Source organism: Spinacia oleracea, chromosome 4, assembly GCF_020520425.1.
Source record: "Spinacia oleracea cultivar Varoflay chromosome 4, BTI_SOV_V1, whole genome shotgun sequence".
In the NCBI taxonomy this organism is placed as follows: domain Eukaryota; kingdom Viridiplantae; phylum Streptophyta; class Magnoliopsida; order Caryophyllales; family Amaranthaceae; genus Spinacia; species Spinacia oleracea.
Genome location: NC_079490.1, coordinates 7,023,971 through 7,046,365, shown reverse-complemented (window position 1 = coordinate 7,046,365; position 22,395 = coordinate 7,023,971). Strand labels below are relative to the sequence as shown.

The following is a 22,395-nucleotide window of genomic DNA, read 5'->3' as shown; positions in this document are numbered from 1 at the left end:
GAACAATATTTAACATTTCCGATTCCGGAATTAATTTCCGTTTCGAACAAATATTTAATATTTCCGTTTCGGGAATTATTTTCCGATTCCGATAATATTTCCGATTCTGACAATATTTCCGTTTCCGGCAATATTTCCGATTCTGGCAATATTTCCATTTCCGATAATATTTTCCGATACGTACCATGTTTCCGTTTCCGGCAACATCTACGACTTGGATAATATTTATATTTCCGATACGATCCATATTTCCGCTTCCGGCAATATCATCGTTTCCGGAGTATTCATTTCTTGCTTGTGACGATCTCAGCTCCCACTGAAACCAAGATCCGTCGATTCCGAATATTCATAGATGGAGTATTTAATGCCTTTAAATACTTGATCCGTTTACGTACTATTTGTGTGACCCTACGGGTTCAGTCAAGAGTAAGCTGTGGATTAATATCATTAATTCCACTTGAACTGAAGCGGCCTCTAGCTAGGCATTCAGCTCACTTGATCTCACTGAATTATTAACTTGTTAATTAATACTGAACCGCATTTATTAGACTTAACATAGAATGCATACTTGGACCAAGGGCATTATTTCCTTCACTTAACTGCTCCTTTTGGCAAAGTTAAGGGACCTCCAGACCTATTTACTCCAACCAAAAGTCACATTATGACAAGTTAGCAATCTGTGTGATTTTTAATTATTGGTTCATTTGATAATAAAACAATCTTATTGGTTGTTTCAATGGTTAGTGGATTGAGGTATATTTTTTTTTAATAAAAGAATATAGCAGATTTGCACTATATTTAAAGAGAGTAATAAATGTTAGAATTTGGAAAGATGGAATCTAGAATATTTAAAATTAAAAAAAAATAATTAATTATACGTTAATAAACGTGCCAAAATCCAAACGTAACAAACATTTTGAAACGGAGGGAGTAACTTTTTATAATTTTTATGCATGCAGGATTATAGATATTTACGTTTTAAGTCGTGTTTCGAGTATAGTAAAAAATCAAATGGGACAATCTTTTAGGAACAGAAGGAGCATGAAGGGTATATTAGTTTCTTCCCTTCAAATAGGCAAATATCAGTAACTAAATTACATCCAAATGGGTCGTAACTGTCTCAGGTACTTTGGACAAACCCCAAAAATATTAAATGGTGCATCAAGGTATTTGTTAGGTTATGATTCATATGACAGTTCATAAATCATGCGGAAAAACCATAAAGCCAGGAAACATATTATTTACACATAATCATTTAGCATAGTTTAGATGCATACTCTTTGTTGCGTGCCTTCCCTAGCTGCGCCCGAACCGAACAAGAACAAGTCTTTAGGACTCCAAGTGTCGTCCCTCCGTAGATAGTCCACAGCACGTCCGGATCCGCCTTAAGATTGACCAACTAGAATCGCCCTTAAGGTTCTAATATTTTCGGTTAGGTAGGCAAGAATATTGGCTGATTTTTCTGCTTAAAAATCTTAGTTTTGAATACTTAAAACTTGTGTATAAATAATGACCCCTAGGCCTTTATTTATAGAGTTATGGAAAAGGAATCGTAATCCTAGTAGGATACGAATTAATTGAAATTAGAATCCTACATGAATTCTATTTAATTAATTTATCCAATTAGGAATAGGAATTTAATCATACACTAACTCTTGTAGATTTAGGAATCACGCATGAGCACAAACTCACACACACACGGCAGCCACAAGGGCTGCCCATGCGCGTGCGAGCAGCAGCCCACGCAGCGCGGCCCACGCATCCGTGGCCTTGGCGCGCGCTGGGCCTGCCTTGCGGTAGGCCTGGGCGCTGCCTTGGCTGGGCTTGTGGCGCGCGTGCTTGCTGGGCGATGGCCCGGCTTCGTGCTGGGCCTTCGTCCAGCAGGCCTCGTCCGATGCTAATTCGTACGATACGCTTCCGACTAAATTTCCAGTTCCGGAATTTATTTCCGATACGAACAATATTTAATATTTCCGATTCCGGAATTAATTTCCGTTTCGAACAAATATTTAATATTTCCGTTTCCGGAATTATTTTCCGATTCCGGTAATATTTCCAATTCTGACAATATTTCCGTTTCCGGCAATATTTCCGATTCTGGTAATATTCCCATTTCCAATAATATTTTCCGATACGTACCATGTTTCCGTTTCCGGCAACATCTACGACTTGGATAATATTCATATTTCCGATACGATCCATATTTCCGTTTCCGGCAATATCATCGTTTCCGGAGTATTCATTTCTTGCCTGTGACGATCTTAGCTCCCACTGAAACCAAGATCCGTCGGTTCCGAATATTCATAGATGGAGTATTTAATGCCATTAAATACTTGATCCGTTTACGTACTATTTGTGTGACCCTACGGGTTCAGTCAAGAGTAAGCTGTGGATTAATATCATTAATTCCACTTGAACTGAAGCGGCCTCTAGCTAGGCATTCAGCTCACTTGATCTCACTGAATTATTAACTTGTTAATTAATACTGAACCGCATTTATTAGACTTAACATAGAATGCATACTTGGACCAAGGGCATTATTTCCTTCAGTCTCCCACTTGTCCTTAGGGACAAGTGTGCATTTCCTAATTCCTTTGTCGCTCGATGCTTGCTCTTGAACATAAGGTAAGAGTTGTCATCCTTATTATGTCCAGAGGTGTTCCTCGGTTTCAGAGTTCAACTGATCAAATAAACAGATAATCATAGCCTATGATTCATCCGAGCACGGCCATGCATTTCACAGTTTCTAGCTCTCCGAGTGGCCTTGTACAACTTTTAAGCATCTCATCCCGATTTATGGGAGGACAATCCCAATCTTGCGATCTTGAGATTAGACTTCGTTTGATAGGTGATTACCTGAGCGTTGCCTTTATAGCCTCCTTTTACGGTGCGACGGTTGGTCAACGTCAAAGCAACCAGTTCTCAAACAAGTAATCTCAAATCACTCAGGTATTGAGGATTTAGTGTCTAATAATTTAATGAAATTTACTTATGACAGACTTTCATCTCTTACAGTAAAGTTTCATAGGTCTTGTCCGATACTAGTCTTCCCAAAGTAAGTATCTATGCAAATGATTATGACATTGCCATGTCCACATAGTTCAAGAAACAGAACTACTAGTCATCTTGCATTCTAATCGTCTAACGTTTTCTATGCGTCCAATTTTATAGAAAACTCCGATTAGGGACCATTTTCAACCTTTGACTTTCAAGTTCACTTGATAGACATTTCTTAGTCACAGGACTGGTCCTGACAGTCTATCTTGAATATATCGTCAAGTTGAAGGGACTCATCATTTAATAAACCACAAATTAAATGGAAAAATGAATTCCTTTCATTTATTGTGAATGATTAACCAATAATGTTTTACAAAGATTTAAACTCTAAAACTTTAAAACATTAAACAGAGACATCAAAGCCATTCTCCAATATGCTTGATTCCCATAGCTGCAGTGTGCGAGTTGTGCTTCGCTTGCGGCAGAGGTTTAGTTAATGGATCTGATATGTTGTCATCAGTTCCAATTTTGCTTATCTCGACTTCTTTTCTTTCAACGAACTCTCGTAGAAGGTGAAATCTACGAAGTACATGCTTGACTCTCTGGTGGTGTCTAGGCTCTTTTGCCTGTGCAATAGCTCCGTTATTATCACAATACAGGGCTATTGGTCCTTTAATGGAGGGGACTACACCAAGTTCACCTATGAACTTCCTTAGCCATATAGCTTCCTTTGCTGCTTCATGTGCAGCAATGTACTCCGCTTCAGTTGTAGAATCCGCAATGGTGCTTTGCTTAGCACTTTTCCAGCTTACTGCTCCTCCGTTGAGGCAGAAGACAAACCCAGACTGTGATCTGAAATCATCTTTGTCGGTTTGGAAACTTGCGTCCGTATAGCCTTTAACAATTAATTCATCATCTCCACCATAGACCAGGAAGTCATCTTTGTGCCTTTTCAGGTACTTCAGAATGTTCTTGGCAGCAGTCCAATGCGCCTCTCCTGGGTCTGACTGGTATCTGCTCGTAGCACTGAGTGCGTACGCAACATCCGGGCGTGTACATATCATAGCATACATTATTGAACCAATCAATGATGCATATGGAATCCCATTCATTCGTCTACGCTCATCAAGTGTTTTTGGGCACTGAGTCTTGCTTAGAGTCATTCCATGAGACATGGGTAGGTAGCCTCGCTTGGAGTCCGCCATCTTGAACCTATCAAGCACCTTATTGATATAAGTGCTTTGACTAAGTCCAATCATCTTTTTAGATCTATCTCTGTAAATCTTGATGCCCAATATGTACTGTGCTTCTCCTAGATCCTTCATCGAAAAACATTTCCCAAGCCAAATCTTGACAGAGTTCAACATAGGAATGTCATTTCCGATAAGCAATATGTCGTCGACATATAATACTAGGAAAGCAATTTTGCTCCCGCTGACCTTCTTGTATACACAAGATTCGTCCGCGTTCTTGATGAAACCAAAGTCACTGACTGCTTCATCAAAACGTATATTCCAGCTCCTGGATGCCTGCTTCAATCCGTAGATTGACTTCTTTAGCTTGCATACCTTTTTAGCATTCTTTGGATCCTCAAAACCTTCAGGCTGTGTCATAAACACAGTTTCTGTTAAAACGCCGTTTAAGAAAGCAGTTTTGACATCCATCTGCCATATTTCGTAATCGTAATATGCAGCGATTGCTAACATTATTCGAATAGACTTTAGCATTGCAACTGGTGAAAAGGTTTCATCGTAATCCACACCGTGGACTTGCCTGTAACCTTTTGCAACCAATCTAGCTTTGAAAACTTCAAGTTTCCCATCCTTGTCCTTTTTCAGTTTGAAAACCCATTTGCTTCCAATGGCTTGGTAGCCATCTGGCAAATCGACCAAATCCCATACTTGGTTTTCAGACATGGAGTCTAATTCAGATTGCATGGCTTCTTGCCATTGCTTGGAGCTAGGGCTCGTCATAGCTTGCTTGTAAGTCGCAGGTTCATCACTTTCAAGTAATAGAACGTCATAGCTCTCGTTCGTCAAAATACCCAAGTACCTTTCCGGTTGAGATCTATATCTTTGCGATCTACGCGGGGTAACATTTCTAGATTGACCATGATTCTCACCAGATTCTTCTAAAGATCTCTGAGTTTCATCTTGAATGTCATCTTGAGCATTCTCTAGAGTTTGTTGTTCGACTCGAATTTCTTCGAGGTCTACTTTTCTCCCACTTGTCATTTTGGAAATGTGATCCTTCTCCAAAAAGACACCATCTCGAGCAACAAACACTTTGTTCTCAGATGTATTGTAGAAGTAATACCCCTTTGTTTCCTTTGGATAGCCCACAAGGATACATTTGTCAGATTTTGGATGAAGTTTGTCTGAAATTAATCGTTTGACGTATACTTCACATCCCCAAATCTTAAGAAAATACACATTTGGAGGCTTTCCAAACCATAATTCGTATGGAGTCTTTTCGACAGCTTTAGACGGAGCTCTATTTATAGTGAGTGCAGCTGTATTTAGTGCATGTCCCCAAAATTCTAATGGAAGTTCGGCCTGACCCATCATTGACCTGACCATGTCTAGCAAGGTTCTGTTCCTCCGTTCTGACACACCGTTCCATTGTGGTGTTCCAGGAGGAGTCAATTCTGATAGAATTCCACATTCTTTCAGATGGTCATCAAATTCATAGCTCAGATATTCACCGCCTCTATCAGACCGCAGTGCCTTAATCTTCTTGCCTAATTGATTCTCTACTTCACTCTGAAATTCCTTGAATTTGTCAAAGGATTCAGACTTATGCTTCATTAGGTAGACATAACCATACCTACTGAAGTCATCAGTGAAAGTGATAAAGTAGCTGAAACCACCTCTAGCATTTGTACTCATTGGTCCACATACATCTGTATGGATTAAACCCAATAGTTCATTTGCTCTTTCTCCAACTTTAGAGAAAGGTTGCTTTGTCATTTTGCCAAGTAAACATGATTCGCATTTACCATAATCCTCTAAGTCAAATGGTTCTAGAATTCCTTCCCTTTGAAGTCTTTCTAAGCGTTTCAAGTTTATATGGCCTAATCGACAATGCCACAGATAGGTGAGATCTGAATCATCCTTTTTGGCCTTTTTGGTATTTATGTTATATACTTGTTTGTCGTGATCTAATAAATAAAGTCCATTGACTAATCTAGCAGATCCATAAAACATCTCTTTAAAATAAAACGAACAACTATTGTCTTTTATTATAAAGGAAAATCCCTTAGCATCTAAGCAAGAAACTGAAATGATGTTTTTAGTAAGACTTGGAACATGGAAACATTCTTCCAGTTCCAAAACTAGCCCGGAGGGCAACGACAAATAGTAAGTTCCTACAGCTAATGCAGCAATCCGTGCTCCATTTCCCACTCGTAGGTCGACTTCACCCTTGCTTAACTTTCTACTTCTTCTTAGTCCCTGTGGATTGGAACATAAGTGTGAGCCACAACCTGTATCTAATACCCAAGAAGTTGAATTAGCAAGTATACAGTCTATAACGAAAATACCTGAAGATGGAACGACTGTTCCGTTCTTCTGATCTTCCTTTAGCTTCAAGCAATCTCTCTTCCAATGCCCCTTCTTCTTGCAGTAGAAGCATTCGGATTCAGAAGTGGGTTGACTGACCTTTCTCTTTGCAGATTTGGCGCCAGTTTGCTTAGTTGGGCTGGCCTTGTTGCCACCTTTCTTAGCATTCCTCTTCTTTCCAGATTTCTTGAACTTGCCCCCACGCACCATAAGCACATCCTGCTTATCACTTTTGAGCGTCTTTTCAGCGGTTTTCAGCATACCGTGAAGCTCAGTGAGCGTTTTGTCCAGACTATTCATACTGTAGTTCAGTTTGAACTGATCATACCCGCTATGAAGAGAATGGAGGATGGTGTCTATAGCCATTTCCTGAGAAAATTGCTGATCCAGCCGACTCATATTCTCAATGAGTCCAATCATTTTGAGAACATGTGGACTTACGGGCTCGCCTTTCTTAAGCTTGGTCTCAAGAATTTGCCTATGAGTCTCGAATCTTTCGACTCGAGCCAGATCTTGGAACATGTTCTTCAACTCACTGATGATTGTGAAAGCATCTGAGTTGATGAACGTTTTCTGCAGATCCGCACTCATGGTGGCGAGCATTAGACATTTCACATCCTTGTTGGCATCAATCCAACGATTGAGGGCTGCCTGAGTGACCCCGTCGCCTGGAGCTTCGGGCATCGCCTCATCTAGGACATACTCCTTTTCTTCCTGCATAAGAACTATTTGCAAGTTCCTTTGCCAGTCAAGGAAGTTTTTCCCGTTCAACTTCTCCTTTTCGAGAATTGATCGAATGTTGAATGAATTGTTGTTTGCCATATTAAAAACTACAATTGAAAAGAATAAACAAATAAATAACCATTCACAGTTTCTCTTAATAAACTTAAATTCTAGCATACATGCATAATTCAGTGTTTATTAAGCATTTTATTCAAATTATGTGTTCCGGCAGGTGTGAATAAAATGATTCCAAGATCCTAAAATAATTGAAGAACTAAGCACAGTTTGTCGACTTAATCCTAGAACATCTTAGGTAAGCAAAAGCCTTTTGCTAATAGTCTAGAAACTATTCTTGGTTGATAGGTACGTCTAAGAACTTATTAGGTAAACCTATCGAATTTGCCACGACATAAAAGGACTCCTTACTTATATCGTTGAGTTTCACCAAAACTAACATGTACTCACAATTATTTGTGTACCTTGCCCCTTTAGGACCAATAAGTAACACCTCGCTGAGCGAAAACTATTACTAGATTGATGTAAAGGATATCCAAGCAAGTGTATATTTTGGCATGGCACCTTTTAACTCAATTTTTAAGTTTGGAACTTAAGGCTCTTACTATGTTGGTTAGATTTTAAGTGAACTAAAATCCTTAATCATGCAACATAATCAAGCTTTTGATCTCATGCATTTTAAGACATATTTAAAACAATAAATAACTTAAAACATGCATAAGATATTTGTGATCTAGTATGGCCCGACTTCATCTTGAAGCTTTGACTTCAAAGTCCGTCATGAAAATCTCCGTGGGAGGCACCATTTTCTTCAAATAGGATAAGCTATAACTAATTACAACTATTTGATGGTTCGTAGACCATATTTGAATTGAAAAATAACTTTGGTACTTTAGACCAATTACATTCAAATTAATGGTACGCAGACCATATTTTCTATCCTATTTGGGCCATACTAGTCACTTCATAACCTGCAAAACAGTACATATACAATATATACCATTCACCCATTCATTATCATGAATGGCCCACATAGCTGGTTAGTAAAACACATTATGCATCACGTAAACATTTGCAGCAATTAATCAAGGGCACCAATAATCTACCAATTATTCAGTCCTTATTAATTCTAATCAAGTTGTTTTAACCTTAAGGATTTGTAGACCTAATCAAGAGTTTATGACTAAAAAGCGCTCCCACTTAAACCAATAAATTCATATGCTTTACCAATTTTAAACATAAAAATGTATTTCTAGTCTAACCGGAAACATACAAATTTAATTAAAATTTAAAGCTCATATCAATTTATAATTGAATCCAAAAATTTAATTTAATTTCAGTCGTATTTAAATTAATTCATGATTTTAATTTTAGTAAAATAATTAGAATAAATAACATTTATTATAATTATAATATTCAAAATTAAAATCCAAGAAAATAATTCAAATTATTAATTTTAAAATTAATTAAAATTACGTGAACTGAAATTTTCAAATTAAACATTCAAAACGATCTAATCGTAACGCAAACACCCTACGCGTTGCACGCCCATGGACCGTACGCACACAGCCATTGCTGGCCATGTGCGCGCAGCCCATGCGCTCGTCGCATAGCTGCTGCTTCCCTATCGCAAGCCTCCGCACGCATTGGTGCTCGCTGCGCGCGCCAGCGCTCATCGCACGCGAGCTATCGCTCGCAGTGCGCGCGCGCGACATCGCTCGCTGGGCGCGCGACATCGCTCGCTGGGCGCGCGAGCCATCGCTCGCTGGGCGCGCGACATCGCTCGCTGGGCGCGCGACATCGCTCGCTGTGCGCGCGAGCCATCGCTCGCTGGGGCGCGACATCGCTCGCTGGGCGGGCGACATCGCGCGCTGTGCGCGCGAGTAATGCTGGGCGCAGCGCTCGTGGCACGCGAGCTTGCGCTCGCTGCGCGCGAGGCTGCGCGCTCTTGTGCGAGGCAGCGCGCGCTGTGGCGCAGCTCGCTTGCTGCCCACACGCGACTGCCTTGGCTCGCCCTTCGCCCATGCCCATTCGTTCATTGCTCGTGGCACACGACACAAGACAGGGCTGCTGCCTTGTGCTCGTGCACTACGCCCTTGCTCATTGCATTCGTGCCGCACGGGCGACGAGCTCCCTTGCTCGTCGTCGCATGCCCGCATTATACAACACACCTTAAGGGTAACACGAAGCGTCCATTGCTTCGTGCGTGCAAGTTATATGAATGAATCGCATAAAATTTAAAATTTATATTTAAAATTAATGACAAATTAATAAATATTATTAATTTCATAATTTTAGGGCGAAAAATCGAAAATTTATTATCCAATTGATTTCCGATTGTTATGGATTCAAGTCTAGGTCATAAAAATTTAAAATTTATCGTAAATTTACAATTTTTATGGTGGTTTTTAATCATAGGTTTCTAATTAAATTACAATTAATTATGAAAATCAAATTAATTCTAAATTATTCTAATTTTCAACAAATTAATCATAATTACAAATTAGATTGCATAATTAACAAGACTAGGCATTCAAACTTGTTAAACATATGCAGTAGGTCAATCAAAAATTCAAGATTTATCAACAAGAATCGCAAATATTTAATTTAACATCTTAAATTTACGAAATTTTGCATTCGAAAAACTAAAACCTTCGAAAAGTCATAGTTACGCTTCGAATTTGAGAATTCTGGGTTCGGCAGAAAAATACTATTTTTGTCAAAATTTTAGAATGCTTTTTACATGCGGAATTGACACAAAAATCACTCAATTCGGATGAGTAACGAAGAAACTGCCGAAAAACTGCGTACGTATAATTAAATAAACGCAATTTGCAATTAATTAACAATTACGAAAATTAATCACCCCTTTTAATTCTTGCAAATTTGTAATATTTAACCATGTTCATGCAATTTAGATTATGAAAATAATAAGGGGCTCGTGATACCACTGTTAGGTTATGATTCATATGACAGTTCATAAATCATGCGGAAAAACCATAAAGCCAGGAAACATATTATTTACACATAATCATTTAGCATAGTTTAGATGCATACTCTTTGTTGCGTGCCTTCCCTAGCTGCGCCCGAACCGAACAAGAACAAGTCTTTAGGACTCCAAGTGTCGTCCCTCCGTAGATAGTCCACAGCACGTCCGGATCCGCCTTAAGATTGACCAACTAGAATCGCCCTTAAGGTTCTAATATTTTCGGTTAGGTAGGCAAGAATATTGGCTGATTTTTCTGCTTAAAAATCTTAGTTTTGAATACTTAAAACTTGTGTATAAATAATGACCCCTAGGCCTTTATTTATAGAGTTATGGAAAAGGAATCGTAATCCTAGTAGGATACGAATTAATTGAAATTAGAATCCTACATGAATTCTATTTAATTAATTTATCCAATTAGGAATAGGAATTTAATCATACACTAACTCTTGTAGATTTAGGAATCACGCATGAGCACAAACTCACACACACACGGCAGCCACAAGGGCTGCCCATGCGCGTGCGAGCAGCAGCCCACGCAGCGCGGCCCACGCATCCGTGGCCTTGGCGCGCGCTGGGCCTGCCTTGCGGTAGGCCTGGGCGCTGCCTTGGCTGGGCTTGTGGCGCGCGTGCTTGCTGGGCGATGGCCCGGCTTCGTGCTGGGCCTTCGTCCAGCAGGCCTCGTCCGATGCTAATTCGTACGATACGCTTCCGACTAAATTTCCAGTTCCGGAATTTATTTCCGATACGAACAATATTTAATATTTCCGATTCCGGAATTAATTTCCGTTTCGAACAAATATTTAATATTTCCGTTTCCGGAATTATTTTCCGATTCCGGTAATATTTCCAATTCTGACAATATTTCCGTTTCCGGCAATATTTCCGATTCTGGTAATATTCCCATTTCCAATAATATTTTCCGATACGTACCATGTTTCCGTTTCCGGCAACATCTACGACTTGGATAATATTCATATTTCCGATACGATCCATATTTCCGTTTCCGGCAATATCATCGTTTCCGGAGTATTCATTTCTTGCCTGTGACGATCTTAGCTCCCACTGAAACCAAGATCCGTCGGTTCCGAATATTCATAGATGGAGTATTTAATGCCATTAAATACTTGATCCCTTTACGTACTATTTGTGTGACCCTACGGGTTCAGTCAAGAGTAAGCTGTGGATTAATATCATTAATTCCACTTGAACTGAAGCGGCCTCTAGCTAGGCATTCAGCTCACTTGATCTCACTGAATTATTAACTTGTTAATTAATACTGAACCGCATTTATTAGACTTAACATAGAATGCATACTTGGACCAAGGGCATTATTTCCTTCAGTATTCGATTGTGTACAAGAAAGTTCTAGAATATTCTGGTGAAGTCTAGGACATTCTAGCTTGGTTTTCCGCGGAAGGTTCTAGCATGAAAAATGTATAATGTTCGAAGGACTTGGTAGCTTATAAATAAGCGGCCTCATTTATTTGTACTCTGTATATTTCAGCCAACATGTCTGTAAAAATTCTCAAGCAACACAAAAACAAAAATTCAAAAAATATTGCCTATCTACTCACAAAGTTCCATACTTTTTTTTCATAGCACACTTAGCTTAGCAAATTATCGATAGCCGTGACGAGTGATCTGAGTCCAGAAAGCAGTGTGTCGCTAGTGGACAACGTACATAAAACATGGAAATGATTATTACGCGGCAAGTTTTCCAAATATTTTGGTGGCCTGTGGGCGGAATTATAGATTGAGGCCTTGATTTTGGAGGAGTTTGATTAATATAACTATTTCCATAGTTTCATTACAACAAATTGTAAACCACAACAGTGCTTTGACTTATGCTCCGTTTGAAAAAAGTTTTTGATGAAAATTAATTTTTTTATGAGAAACGTTTTACACCAAATTAAATATTCACTTAGTTCAAACCCAAACGAGCTGAATCTATACTTATATAAAAAAGCCGAACGAAGGCCAAAATTTTTGTCGTAATTTTACTTTCCGATTATACCCCTTCTTCTATCAACTTATTACAGATTTATGTATTTTTAGTTTTTTAATGTTCCATCGTGTTCTCTGCGACAAGCCGGCAACTACTATGCATCAACTTCACCAGTTCACCCGCTTTCTTTTCTCTCTCCTCCATTGAAACTACTCCTTCAACCTCTTCTTAAATGATCCAGGTTTATTCTTTCAATTTCTATATTTGCTTTTTGCAGGTTAACAAATTACTTATGGTTGAATCGAAATTATTGAAAAATATGACCTGCTTTTCAGATCTAATGTTCGATTTTTGGTATGATTTTGGTACTTTAATTTGTGATTGATGATTTTGATGTAGTAATTTGGTTATCATTTTCGGTGATTGGTTTTTGGTTTAGAATTTGTTTGTGAAAGAATTCGGATATAGCTTGTTCCTCATTATTCTTCAATATCAATGGAGACATACTGAGTAAGTGGGTATAGCACAGAAATGAGAGGACTATTTGATTAATACGATAAGCGATGAAGAGAAGGGTAACCCGGCTTGGCAGGCGCCGGCTGATTTCTATATAAGTTGTATTTTGTCTTGTCTTCCTTGAGGAGAAGCTGAGCTAATGGAGCAAGTTCCGGAGGAGATTAACCGAGTTTTGGTTGGGATTCGGGCTTATTTGAGTATAAAGAGGCATGTTATAGATGTTGGATTTTCAATTTTCGTTGATAATAGCAGAGATCCAAGAGCTAATGAAAAGGTATGACCTTTTCTTTATGTTCTGGTTTTATTGATTTTTCTGTCATAATTTTCAACCTACCTTCATAATTGTGCAGTTTTGAGGGGTATATAAAACTCGTAACAATAAGAGATGGACAACATCAAAACCACGAAAGTCATGGATACATTGAAGCTCCCGCATGGATATAGGGTTAACTATGTTCCTAAATAAAATTGGAAAAAAATAGAAACAAACTTGCTAAAATATTAATTTTCAGAAGATGTCGAGTCTGGTTCATAGCTTTCATCAGACTAGACGCTGTTCTCGCCTTTTTTTTACCATTCTTAATGAAATTAATGAGAAATTTTGTACAATTCTACCAAAAAATTGTTCCTTTCTTAATGAAATTATGCTTTTTTTTGTCTTCGCGTACTATGCCTACGTGAACTAGACGTTAAAACATTATCATGTACTTCTATACGAGTTGTGAGTTGTGACAACACCTTCACACTAGTTAAATTAACAATCGGGGTATCTTCAATTCCTTCTAGCATAGATTATTGCTCGTTTTGATGGTCGTGGCCATAGTGGTTTGCTCCATGGTTTGTTATGTTCGTCCAAACAAGGTTAATAATTTGGCTAGTGGATGATTTGGATATTAGTAAAGTTTTTGTCTTTCATGATGGAGTACTATTAAAAGTCCACGAAAGTTGTCTTGATTTATCGGTTCTCCATGTGTCGTAAGACATGGACGGTTCTCCATATGTCGTAAGATGTGGACGGTTCTCCATATGTCGTAAGATATGGACGGTTCTCCTTCTGCCGTGAGAGAGGTTTTTCATATTGGCAATTTTTTTTCTTGTCCGAAACGACAGGACTCCTTGAAACGACAGTAACGACAGGATTCCTTGACACGACAAGGCAGGCATAAGATTTTTTTTTTCTTGTACGAAACGGACTCCTTGAGACGACAGAAACGACAGGACTCCTTGACACGACAAGACAGGCATATAACATTTTTTTCTCTTGTAAGAAACGACCGGACTCCTTGAAACGACAGTAACGATAGGACTCCTTGACACGACAAGACAGGCATATAACATTTTTTTCTCTTGTACGAAACGACCGGACTCCTTGAAACGACAGAAACGACATGACTCCTTGACACGACAAGACATGCATATAACATTTTTTTCCTTGTACGAAACGACCGGACTCCTTGAAACGACAGTAACGACAGGACTCCTTGACACGACAGGACAAGCATATGGCATGTTTTTTTATTTCTCCAATCGCAACGTTCGTGAAACTGCCGTTCCGATTGCGGGAGGGTATTGAGGATAACACAGTTATCCTATAAGATAGAATATCGTAAGTAGTAGAGTTATGTTATAACTCAGCTATATGATATAAGATAGAGGTCTATATGAATTAAGAAGCCTACGAATAGTAGAAGATCTAGTTTGTATTATAAATAGAGGTGTATGCCCACAAATAATGACAACACACAACACAATATTATATTTTCCCATCAATAATATATTTTATCAGATTCCCATAAATCTGATTATGAACTCTTTTCTCCTTTCTCTAATTTGCAGCACGAACAACTTGGATACAACAAACTTGCTTGTAAGTTGTAATGACTGTCTCATAAGAGAGGGAAGTCTAACAAAGGAATTATGCAATAACTTTCCTCAATGATATACTTCCTCGGCACGTGAACAGGTAACTCATCATTGATACAACAATGACAAAATCATCTGTTAAAACCTTGTAGCTATTTTGGGCAGGTAGCTCAAATAAATAAATTGTTTAAATTAAATATTATATAGAGCTACAATGTATTGTAGCCCACCAATGACTTGAATCAATTGTAGCTAGGAATTTAATGTGGCAAACTCAATTTTGTTTTTTTAGCTATCCCTCACTCTCAATGTGAAAATTTGTAACTTAAATCAATTGTAGCTAGAAATTTGATGTGGCAAACTCAGTTACACCACCTTGTAGCTCACCATTGGAGTTGCTCTAAGTACCTCACATGCTTATTTAAAGTTGGTGTACAATAAATATTGTATCTCGGAGAGAAACTAACTAAAAATGCTTAACCTTTTAAAATGTTTATCCGACAATTTTTTATAATACATTTTTTTCACGAAATACTTCCGAGGTTTGAAAAAATTACTATTATCAAGGGTCGTTTCACAACAGCTTTAAAAAAACTATTTTATTAATAATAAGGTCGAGACAATGTGACAACTGACTTTAGTAAGAACGCGATTATATATTTATATTCCCGGTGTTCCAAGAAGACTAATAAAAGTGCCTTACATTACTGAAACAAAGTGACAAATTATATGGAATAAAATATCTTTTAAAGTCTTAAGTTGCTAAAAATGAAGAGTTGGTTTAAGTGGACATTTATTTACTTGATTGATTGAGAAACACTCAAACATCTTTGTTTATTAGATAATCATTTAGTTTAGACATCTAACTTTCCAATTGATTTCGACAATGGATTCCTAGTAGTCTGCACACCACAATTCCAATTTGGTGGCTGACTATAGTTTTATTTTATATTCTTTGTGGTCAACATGTTGGATTGTTGGACTCTCTTCCTAATATGGAGAATTGGAGATATACACGAAGAAATACAAGTATTTGAAAAGTAAAGATGGTCATGACCGTGTCCGGTTGTACTCATGCCGAGCTCACGTATCGTGGGCTTTAATGGGTTTGGCCAACGTCAAGCCCACTAGTTTTATGTCGGGCCGTGTTCTGTCAAAAATTTTAAAGGGCAGTCACGCACGGTTCAAACTTACGTGCCCTTATGTTGTGTCTTCGTGTTGTGCCCTCTAACACACCCGACACAGTGCTATCTTTAAATAAAAGTAAGAAAATTACATTAGTTTTTTTATGAAAAAAAATAGTGAAGGGTCAATAACGGAGACTACTTCTTACCATTAAAGATAAGAGTCAATTAATTTAGATAAGTTATACATCAAATGATTTGATACTTTGTATAAGAGAAGCTCAAAGACAAATTGACGCTGCCATATAAAACCATATGTATTTATATTTTGAGATTGAGGCCGTATAGTAGTGATATCGCTTCTCAATCAATATAATTACTAATTAGATAACCTTAGTCATGGTCTTGATAAAAAAAAACGTGATTAGCTTTACATATTAATCTTACTTTAAAAATAAACACCAAATTGGATAAGTTCATTTTTGCGGTTAGGTGGATTTGATGTACCACTTAGTTTGATGTTTGGTCATCTACGACTAGGAGAAATATACGATGTATTAATTTTTCATTTTTTAGTTTTGTTTAATTGACTCACAGTGCGACTTTAAATGTAGATCATCATCATCTTTGTCAAAAGACAAAAATGAGGTCAGCACTTTCTAATTAATTTGCAACACCTGAATGATTGAATTTTTTTTTTTTTTGGACATAGGAATAAGAATACAAAAAATTAACCAGTTGGCCCAACACCCTCTGGAGAAACATAGATATTCCTTCCCTTGTTGCCCTCTTGGCCAGATTGTGTACTGATTGAATCTGGTCTTGATACACTTTATTAATGATGCAATTTCTAAACTTCTTTCCAATATTCCAAATGGTTTCAATTGTCCATGTAAGCTAAACATTTGGCTTAACCTATCTCTACAAGTAAGAAACCAAAGTGGTTGAATCAGTAAAAACTGAGTGAACCTTCTCTACTACTACTCCGTATAAAATAAATAAATAAATAAATAAATAAATAGACGTGGGTGATTCAGATGTATCTACGTGTTCATAATTTTGATCGACTCTAAAATTACCACAAAAGGTCTAGCACGCACAAGGTGTACAGTATACTTCCTCCGTTTTCGCAATAGATGCATCATTTCTTTTTTTCACGTATCCCAACATCTTCTTTGAACATTAATATCTCTATTTGTGTGTAAGTAAAAATTATAAAGCAAATTGATATTTGGAATCCTCACATTAATACGAATTTAACAAGATCTCACTTGACTATGTTTGTTTTTACATAATGTGAAAGAATAATTGTCAAAGTTAGTTAATAAATAGTGTCCAAAAGAGAAACGATGCATCTATTGCAGAACAGATGAAGAATTTAGTATAAACTAGGATAACTTTTACCCAGCTTTTTTGTAACTTTTACCTAATTTTGATTAACTTTTATATTATAAAAAAAGAAGTTGATAGATAAACATTTTAAAGAGTAAAATGATTAATTTTCATTTAATACACTATTAGTAATTTTGAAGAAATAGTTTTTATTAAAATGAAAAATTTTATCACAAAATACTAGACAACTTTTAAGCATTTGAGTTAACTTATTTAAAAACTTGTAACGGTAGAAGTTAACTTAACTTACAAGTTTTTATTAATAATTTTTATTTGTAGAAAAAAATTACAAATTTTCTAAAACAGTTTTTATTAAGGCAAATTTGCCAAAAAGGACCTTTTATAACTCAAATTTTGCGAGAAAGGACCTTATATAATTTTTTTGTGAAAACACACCTTAAAGTAATTTTTTTTGCGAGAAAGGACCTAAGGAATGTTTCCGGCATTGACTGAGCTTTTCCGGCCATTAACTTGCACGTGAGCAGCACGTGTGGCTTACGTTGGCTAAAGACAATGATTTTCCTGACTCTTGAATTTTCAAACTTGATTTTATTTCGGTTTTTCTTTTCAACTTTAGGTTTTAAAGCTTAGAATTTTGGAGGAAAATTGGGTGTGATTAGCAAAATAATGCCACACGTGCTTCTCACGTGCAAGTCAATGGCCGGAAAAAACTCAGTCAATGCCGGAAATTTAATCTTGGTTGTCTTTCGCAAAAAAAATTACATTAATGTGTGATTTCACAAAAAAAAATTTATATAAGGTCCTTTCTCGCAAAAAAATTTACATTAAGGTGTTATTTCACAAAAAAAAATATATAAGGTCCTTTCTCGCAAAATTTGGATTATAAAAGGTCCTTTTTAACAAATTTGCCTTTTATTAATGATAACTTCTCCAATTAATTTTTTATACGCCTTTTCTCCTTTTTAGTTATTTTAGAGTCACAAGTTGTATTGTTGGAGTGATGGATAAAATTTAGCATTAACATATATGAGGTTATGGGTTCAAGGACGAGTAGCAATATTTTTTTTATTATGATAGGACATAATACACAATCATGTGTGCGTATGACGTGGCACTATAATGCCATGTCACTTGCCAAGTCATCGTGACACGTGGAGAAATGTCATTGATTGTATTGGAGATTTAATAATATATATAAATATATAGATATAGATAGATATAGATTTGCGAAATCACCACTATCCGTACTACTACTAGTTCCAAGTTCAACAAAAATAGGAATATAAAAAAGAGAGACATAAATGAACGAAGGTTAATACTATAAAGACACCATACAAAAAAAAAAAAAAAAAAAACCCTATTTTGTTTTTTGACAAAACCATAACTTCCTAAAACCCACTCAAAACAGAGAGCTTGGATATGGGAGTGCTGGCTCATTCTACTCGTTAGAGTGAGACACTTCACATTACTTTATGTCTTTTTCGTAGTAACTAACCAAATTCTAAGGGCATATCATGTGTAAATGTGTCCATCAAATAGACCAAGTTAAGGTCCCATACCTGCCTTGATTACCTTCTGCTTCAATTTCAACACACCACCCAGCCAGTAACCTGCATTTCGGGTTCTCGGTCGAAAATTATCTACTCTTCAATCTTCATCCTCAACCTGGGAAAAAATTTCTGGTAATCTACCTACATGAATTAGACATTTCATTAATGGCAAAATACAACAAATGACTGAAATGTTTTCCCAAAGTAGAAAACCAGAAAAAAGGTATTTTGTAACGCGAATATTTCATTACTATTAACGAGCACACAATACATTCAGGATGCTGCTCAGCAGCTGATCCCTTTTCTTGCATTGTAAAAACATACATATGCAGCAGCAGCTCATTTTACTAACATAATGCTGTTGCCGCTTAAACTACTAACAAAAACCTCCCAACAACAACAACACCCATTTCTGTTTCTCCAACAACCAACTAACCCAGAAAACAACGAAAATTTAAAGGGAAATAATAAAAAGGACATAAAAAGTGTAGCCCCATACTAAAAAAGCATCATTCCATATCATATACTTCATTCCTTTTGGTTAGAGAGCAGCTGCAGCCTGTGGAGGAGATCCGGGGCACTTGCTTTTATTGATCAAAAATATTAATCAATGAATTCCATTCCCATACACTTCACTTCCCTTCGTCTTCTCGAGTTCTTCTCGAGTTTAAGCTTGGGGTTTGTCCCACTTGAGGGACTTCACGACCTCCCATGTGAAGTCGGGGTCGTCCCTTCCAAAGTGTCCGTAAGCTGCGGTCTTCAAGTACCTGCTTCCACCCTTTAGAAGGTCGAGGTTGATGGCGATCATACCGGGCCTGAAGTCAAAGGATTCCTTGACTATCTTGAGGATCTCCTTGTCGGGGATCTTTCCTGTTCCGTAAGTGTCAACGAACACGGACAATGGCTCGGGGACACCAATGGCGTAAGAGATCTGGGTAATGCAACGGCGGGCAAGGCCACTTGCAACAATACTCTTGGCTGCCTGCCTAGCAATGTAAGCACCACTTCTGTCGACCTTGGTTGGGTCCTTTCCGGAGAAAGCACCACCACCGTGGGCGCCCCATCCTCCATAGGTGTCGATGATGATCTTACGTCCGGTAAGACCAGCATCACCGTGAGGTCCACCAATCACGAAACGGCCAGATGGGTTAAGGTGGAAGATGGTCTTCTCGTCAAGGTATTTCTCTGGGATCACGGGCTTGATCACGTGCTCCTTCAAGTCAGCGGCGATTTCATCGTTGGTAACGGTCTCATCGTGCTGGGTCGAGATGAGGACGGTGTGGACACGGATGGGAACCATGGCACCGTTCTCGTTGAAGTACTCAACAGTGACTTGGGTCTTTCCATCGGGCCTCAACCACGGGCAGGTACCGTTCTTACGGACCTCAGTGAGACGGGCTCCGAGCTTGGTGGCTAGGACGTGACTCAAGGGCATCAACTCAGGGGTCTCATCAGTGGCATACCCAAACATGTGACCTTGGTCACCAGCACCAATCTCCTCGGGCCGCTTGGTAAGGTGACCATGGACACCCTGGGCAATATCAGGGCTCTGCTGCTCAATGTAAACCAAGACCTTACAGTTGTCGGCATCAAGACCCACGTCGGGAGAGATGAATCCAATGTTACGGCAAGTCTGACGTACAATCTTCTCATAGTCTACATTTCCCTTGGTGGTGATCTCACCAAAGACCATGACCAAATTGGTCTTTGTGCAGGTCTCACAAGCAACCTTGCTCTCGGGGTCTTGCTCAAGGCAAGCATCAAGAACTGCATCAGAGATCTGATCACAGAGCTTGTCTGGGTGTCCCTCGTTCACGGATTCGGAGGTGAAAAGGAAGGTGTCAACTGCGGAGGCCATTTTTCAAGCTGTAAAAGAAGAACAATAATCAATACAAGATCAGCATAAATGTATGAATCGCATCCAAATCAAAACCCACACTAACAAAGATCCCAAACAATTTGCAGTATTCTTCACATTCGATAAGAGTATAACAAGATCAGCAATCATACAAGATCAGCACAAATGTATGAATCGCATCCAAATCAAAACCCACACTAACAAAGATCCCAAACAATTTGCAGTATTCTTCACATTCGATAAGAGTATAACAGCACAGGATAAGAGGTATAAAGCTACAAATCAAAGTTCCTTAAAAAAATAATTCCCTCACTTCCACACTCATGGAATCTCAATCAAAAGGTATAAAAGAATCCCGAAAAATGCCACTACATGATTCTCTAGATCTACAGCTTGCAAAAAAGATCGAATATTTTAATCCTCCACTACTAAGTTCTAAATTTTCAGTTCCAATAAGACAATTCAAATCACTCCACCCGATCTAACAAGCTGAATATGTTTTCCACATGACAATCTTATCAAATTGATTTAAATTGAATCGGCAGTTCAAACCCTAATCGGATAACTCAACCATTTCCATTCGAAATTTCTTCATTAACAGCCAGATCCTACCAACAATTACTCAAAAAGCACCAATAATTCTACCTGAATCACGAGTTGACTATAATAAATCAAACAAATATGCGGACATACATCAACTAGTGAAACCCTAGATTAACATTTCGTACAACAATCATTTCAATTTAAGTGTTCTTTCTCCAGATCTCAATAAACAAACAATAAATAGACAAGATCTAACATTAAAAACGAAACAACTCAATCATTTTTCATCATTTTAACATTACAACATAGATCTGAAACAATTAATCAATTCATTAATTTAATCCCATAACTTCGGGAAAATAAAAGTTCATAAGATCATTATAACGCCATAGATTTAAGAAAAGGTGAATTCCAGTCAAAAGTTTGTTACCTGGAGAACGAAGAAATCCCCGAGTAGCAAAAAGCTGGAAGAGAGAGAAGGAGAATGAGGAGAGAGAAGGTCCGAGTCTTGTTATATGATTCGCAGACCGGTGTAAGGCGAGTTGGAAGGGACGACCAAGGGAGCTATTTATAGAGAAAGTAGGAAAGAGAAAATGTGAGTAAAATCTACCAAAGTGTTTGGAATGAGTGATCTTAGCCGTTGGATTTAATAAGGGTGGATTGGACGCGTAGGATTAAGCGGGGTCGGTGAGAGAAAATGGGTTTGGGTGTGTGGAATTGACGGTTTTACCCTTTGGGGTAGAGTGGATCTGCGGTTGGCTTACCAACTTTATGTGTGGCTGAGGTTGGTGGCTTGGCGGCTTGGCGCCGTCGATTGCGTTGGTGAGTGTGAACGGTAAAACGGTGTCGTTCTTGGGAGGATTATGGTAAATTTGTAAGTAATTGAATCTGGACTTGTATTAGTGTCACATACAATATTAGTTTAATGAAATATTTGTGGGTATTTTTGTTGTTTTTTAGGGGGAGTTTTGGGTTTTTATTATTGACCATTTATTATTGTTGCTTCAATTAGAAAAAGTGGTGAATGATATTTTTGGAAAATACTCCGATATTTGATTGGTATGCCACGTACCATGTATATTTTGTTTTCTCTAGAATTTAAGGGAAATACTACTCCCTAATTATTATACTAGATATATTAAAAAAGCGCAGGCACTTGGGTCTTATTTATTAGTTTCGACGAGTGCTTTAAAAATATCAAATTTTCATAAAATTTACTACTTCGTAATAAATAATTAAATATTCCTATAGAGTGTATAACTTGTCAAAGATGCGTACATCATTGACGTACGTCATTGGCAAATATGTACAGTCAAATTAGGAATAACAAAATGAAAAGAGGGATTAAACTTAAGATAA

General features: G+C 37.8%; 1 protein-coding gene and 1 long non-coding RNA gene across 2 annotated transcripts; one reads left to right on the top strand and one right to left on the bottom strand.

Annotated features, from left to right (window-relative positions):
• Positions 1-11,795: 11,795 nt before the first annotated feature.
• LOC110797229 (uncharacterized) lies at positions 11,796-13,482 on the top strand. Its single transcript, XR_002535787.2, has 2 exons — positions 11,796-13,019; positions 13,096-13,482. It is a non-coding gene; the product is annotated as an uncharacterized lncRNA (long non-coding RNA).
• Positions 13,483-18,859: 5,377 nt separating this feature from the next.
• On the bottom strand, positions 18,860-21,626 carry LOC110797259 (S-adenosylmethionine synthase 1). The gene is made up of 2 exons (XM_022002352.2): positions 21,467-21,626; positions 18,860-20,501 (listed from the first exon to the last, which is right to left on the bottom strand). The coding sequence occupies exon 2, from the start codon at positions 20,491-20,493 to the stop codon at positions 19,303-19,305; it is 1,191 nt and encodes a 396-aa protein (XP_021858044.1). The 5' UTR covers positions 20,494-20,501; positions 21,467-21,626; the 3' UTR covers positions 18,860-19,302.
• Between the last annotated feature and the right edge of the window lie 769 nt (positions 21,627-22,395).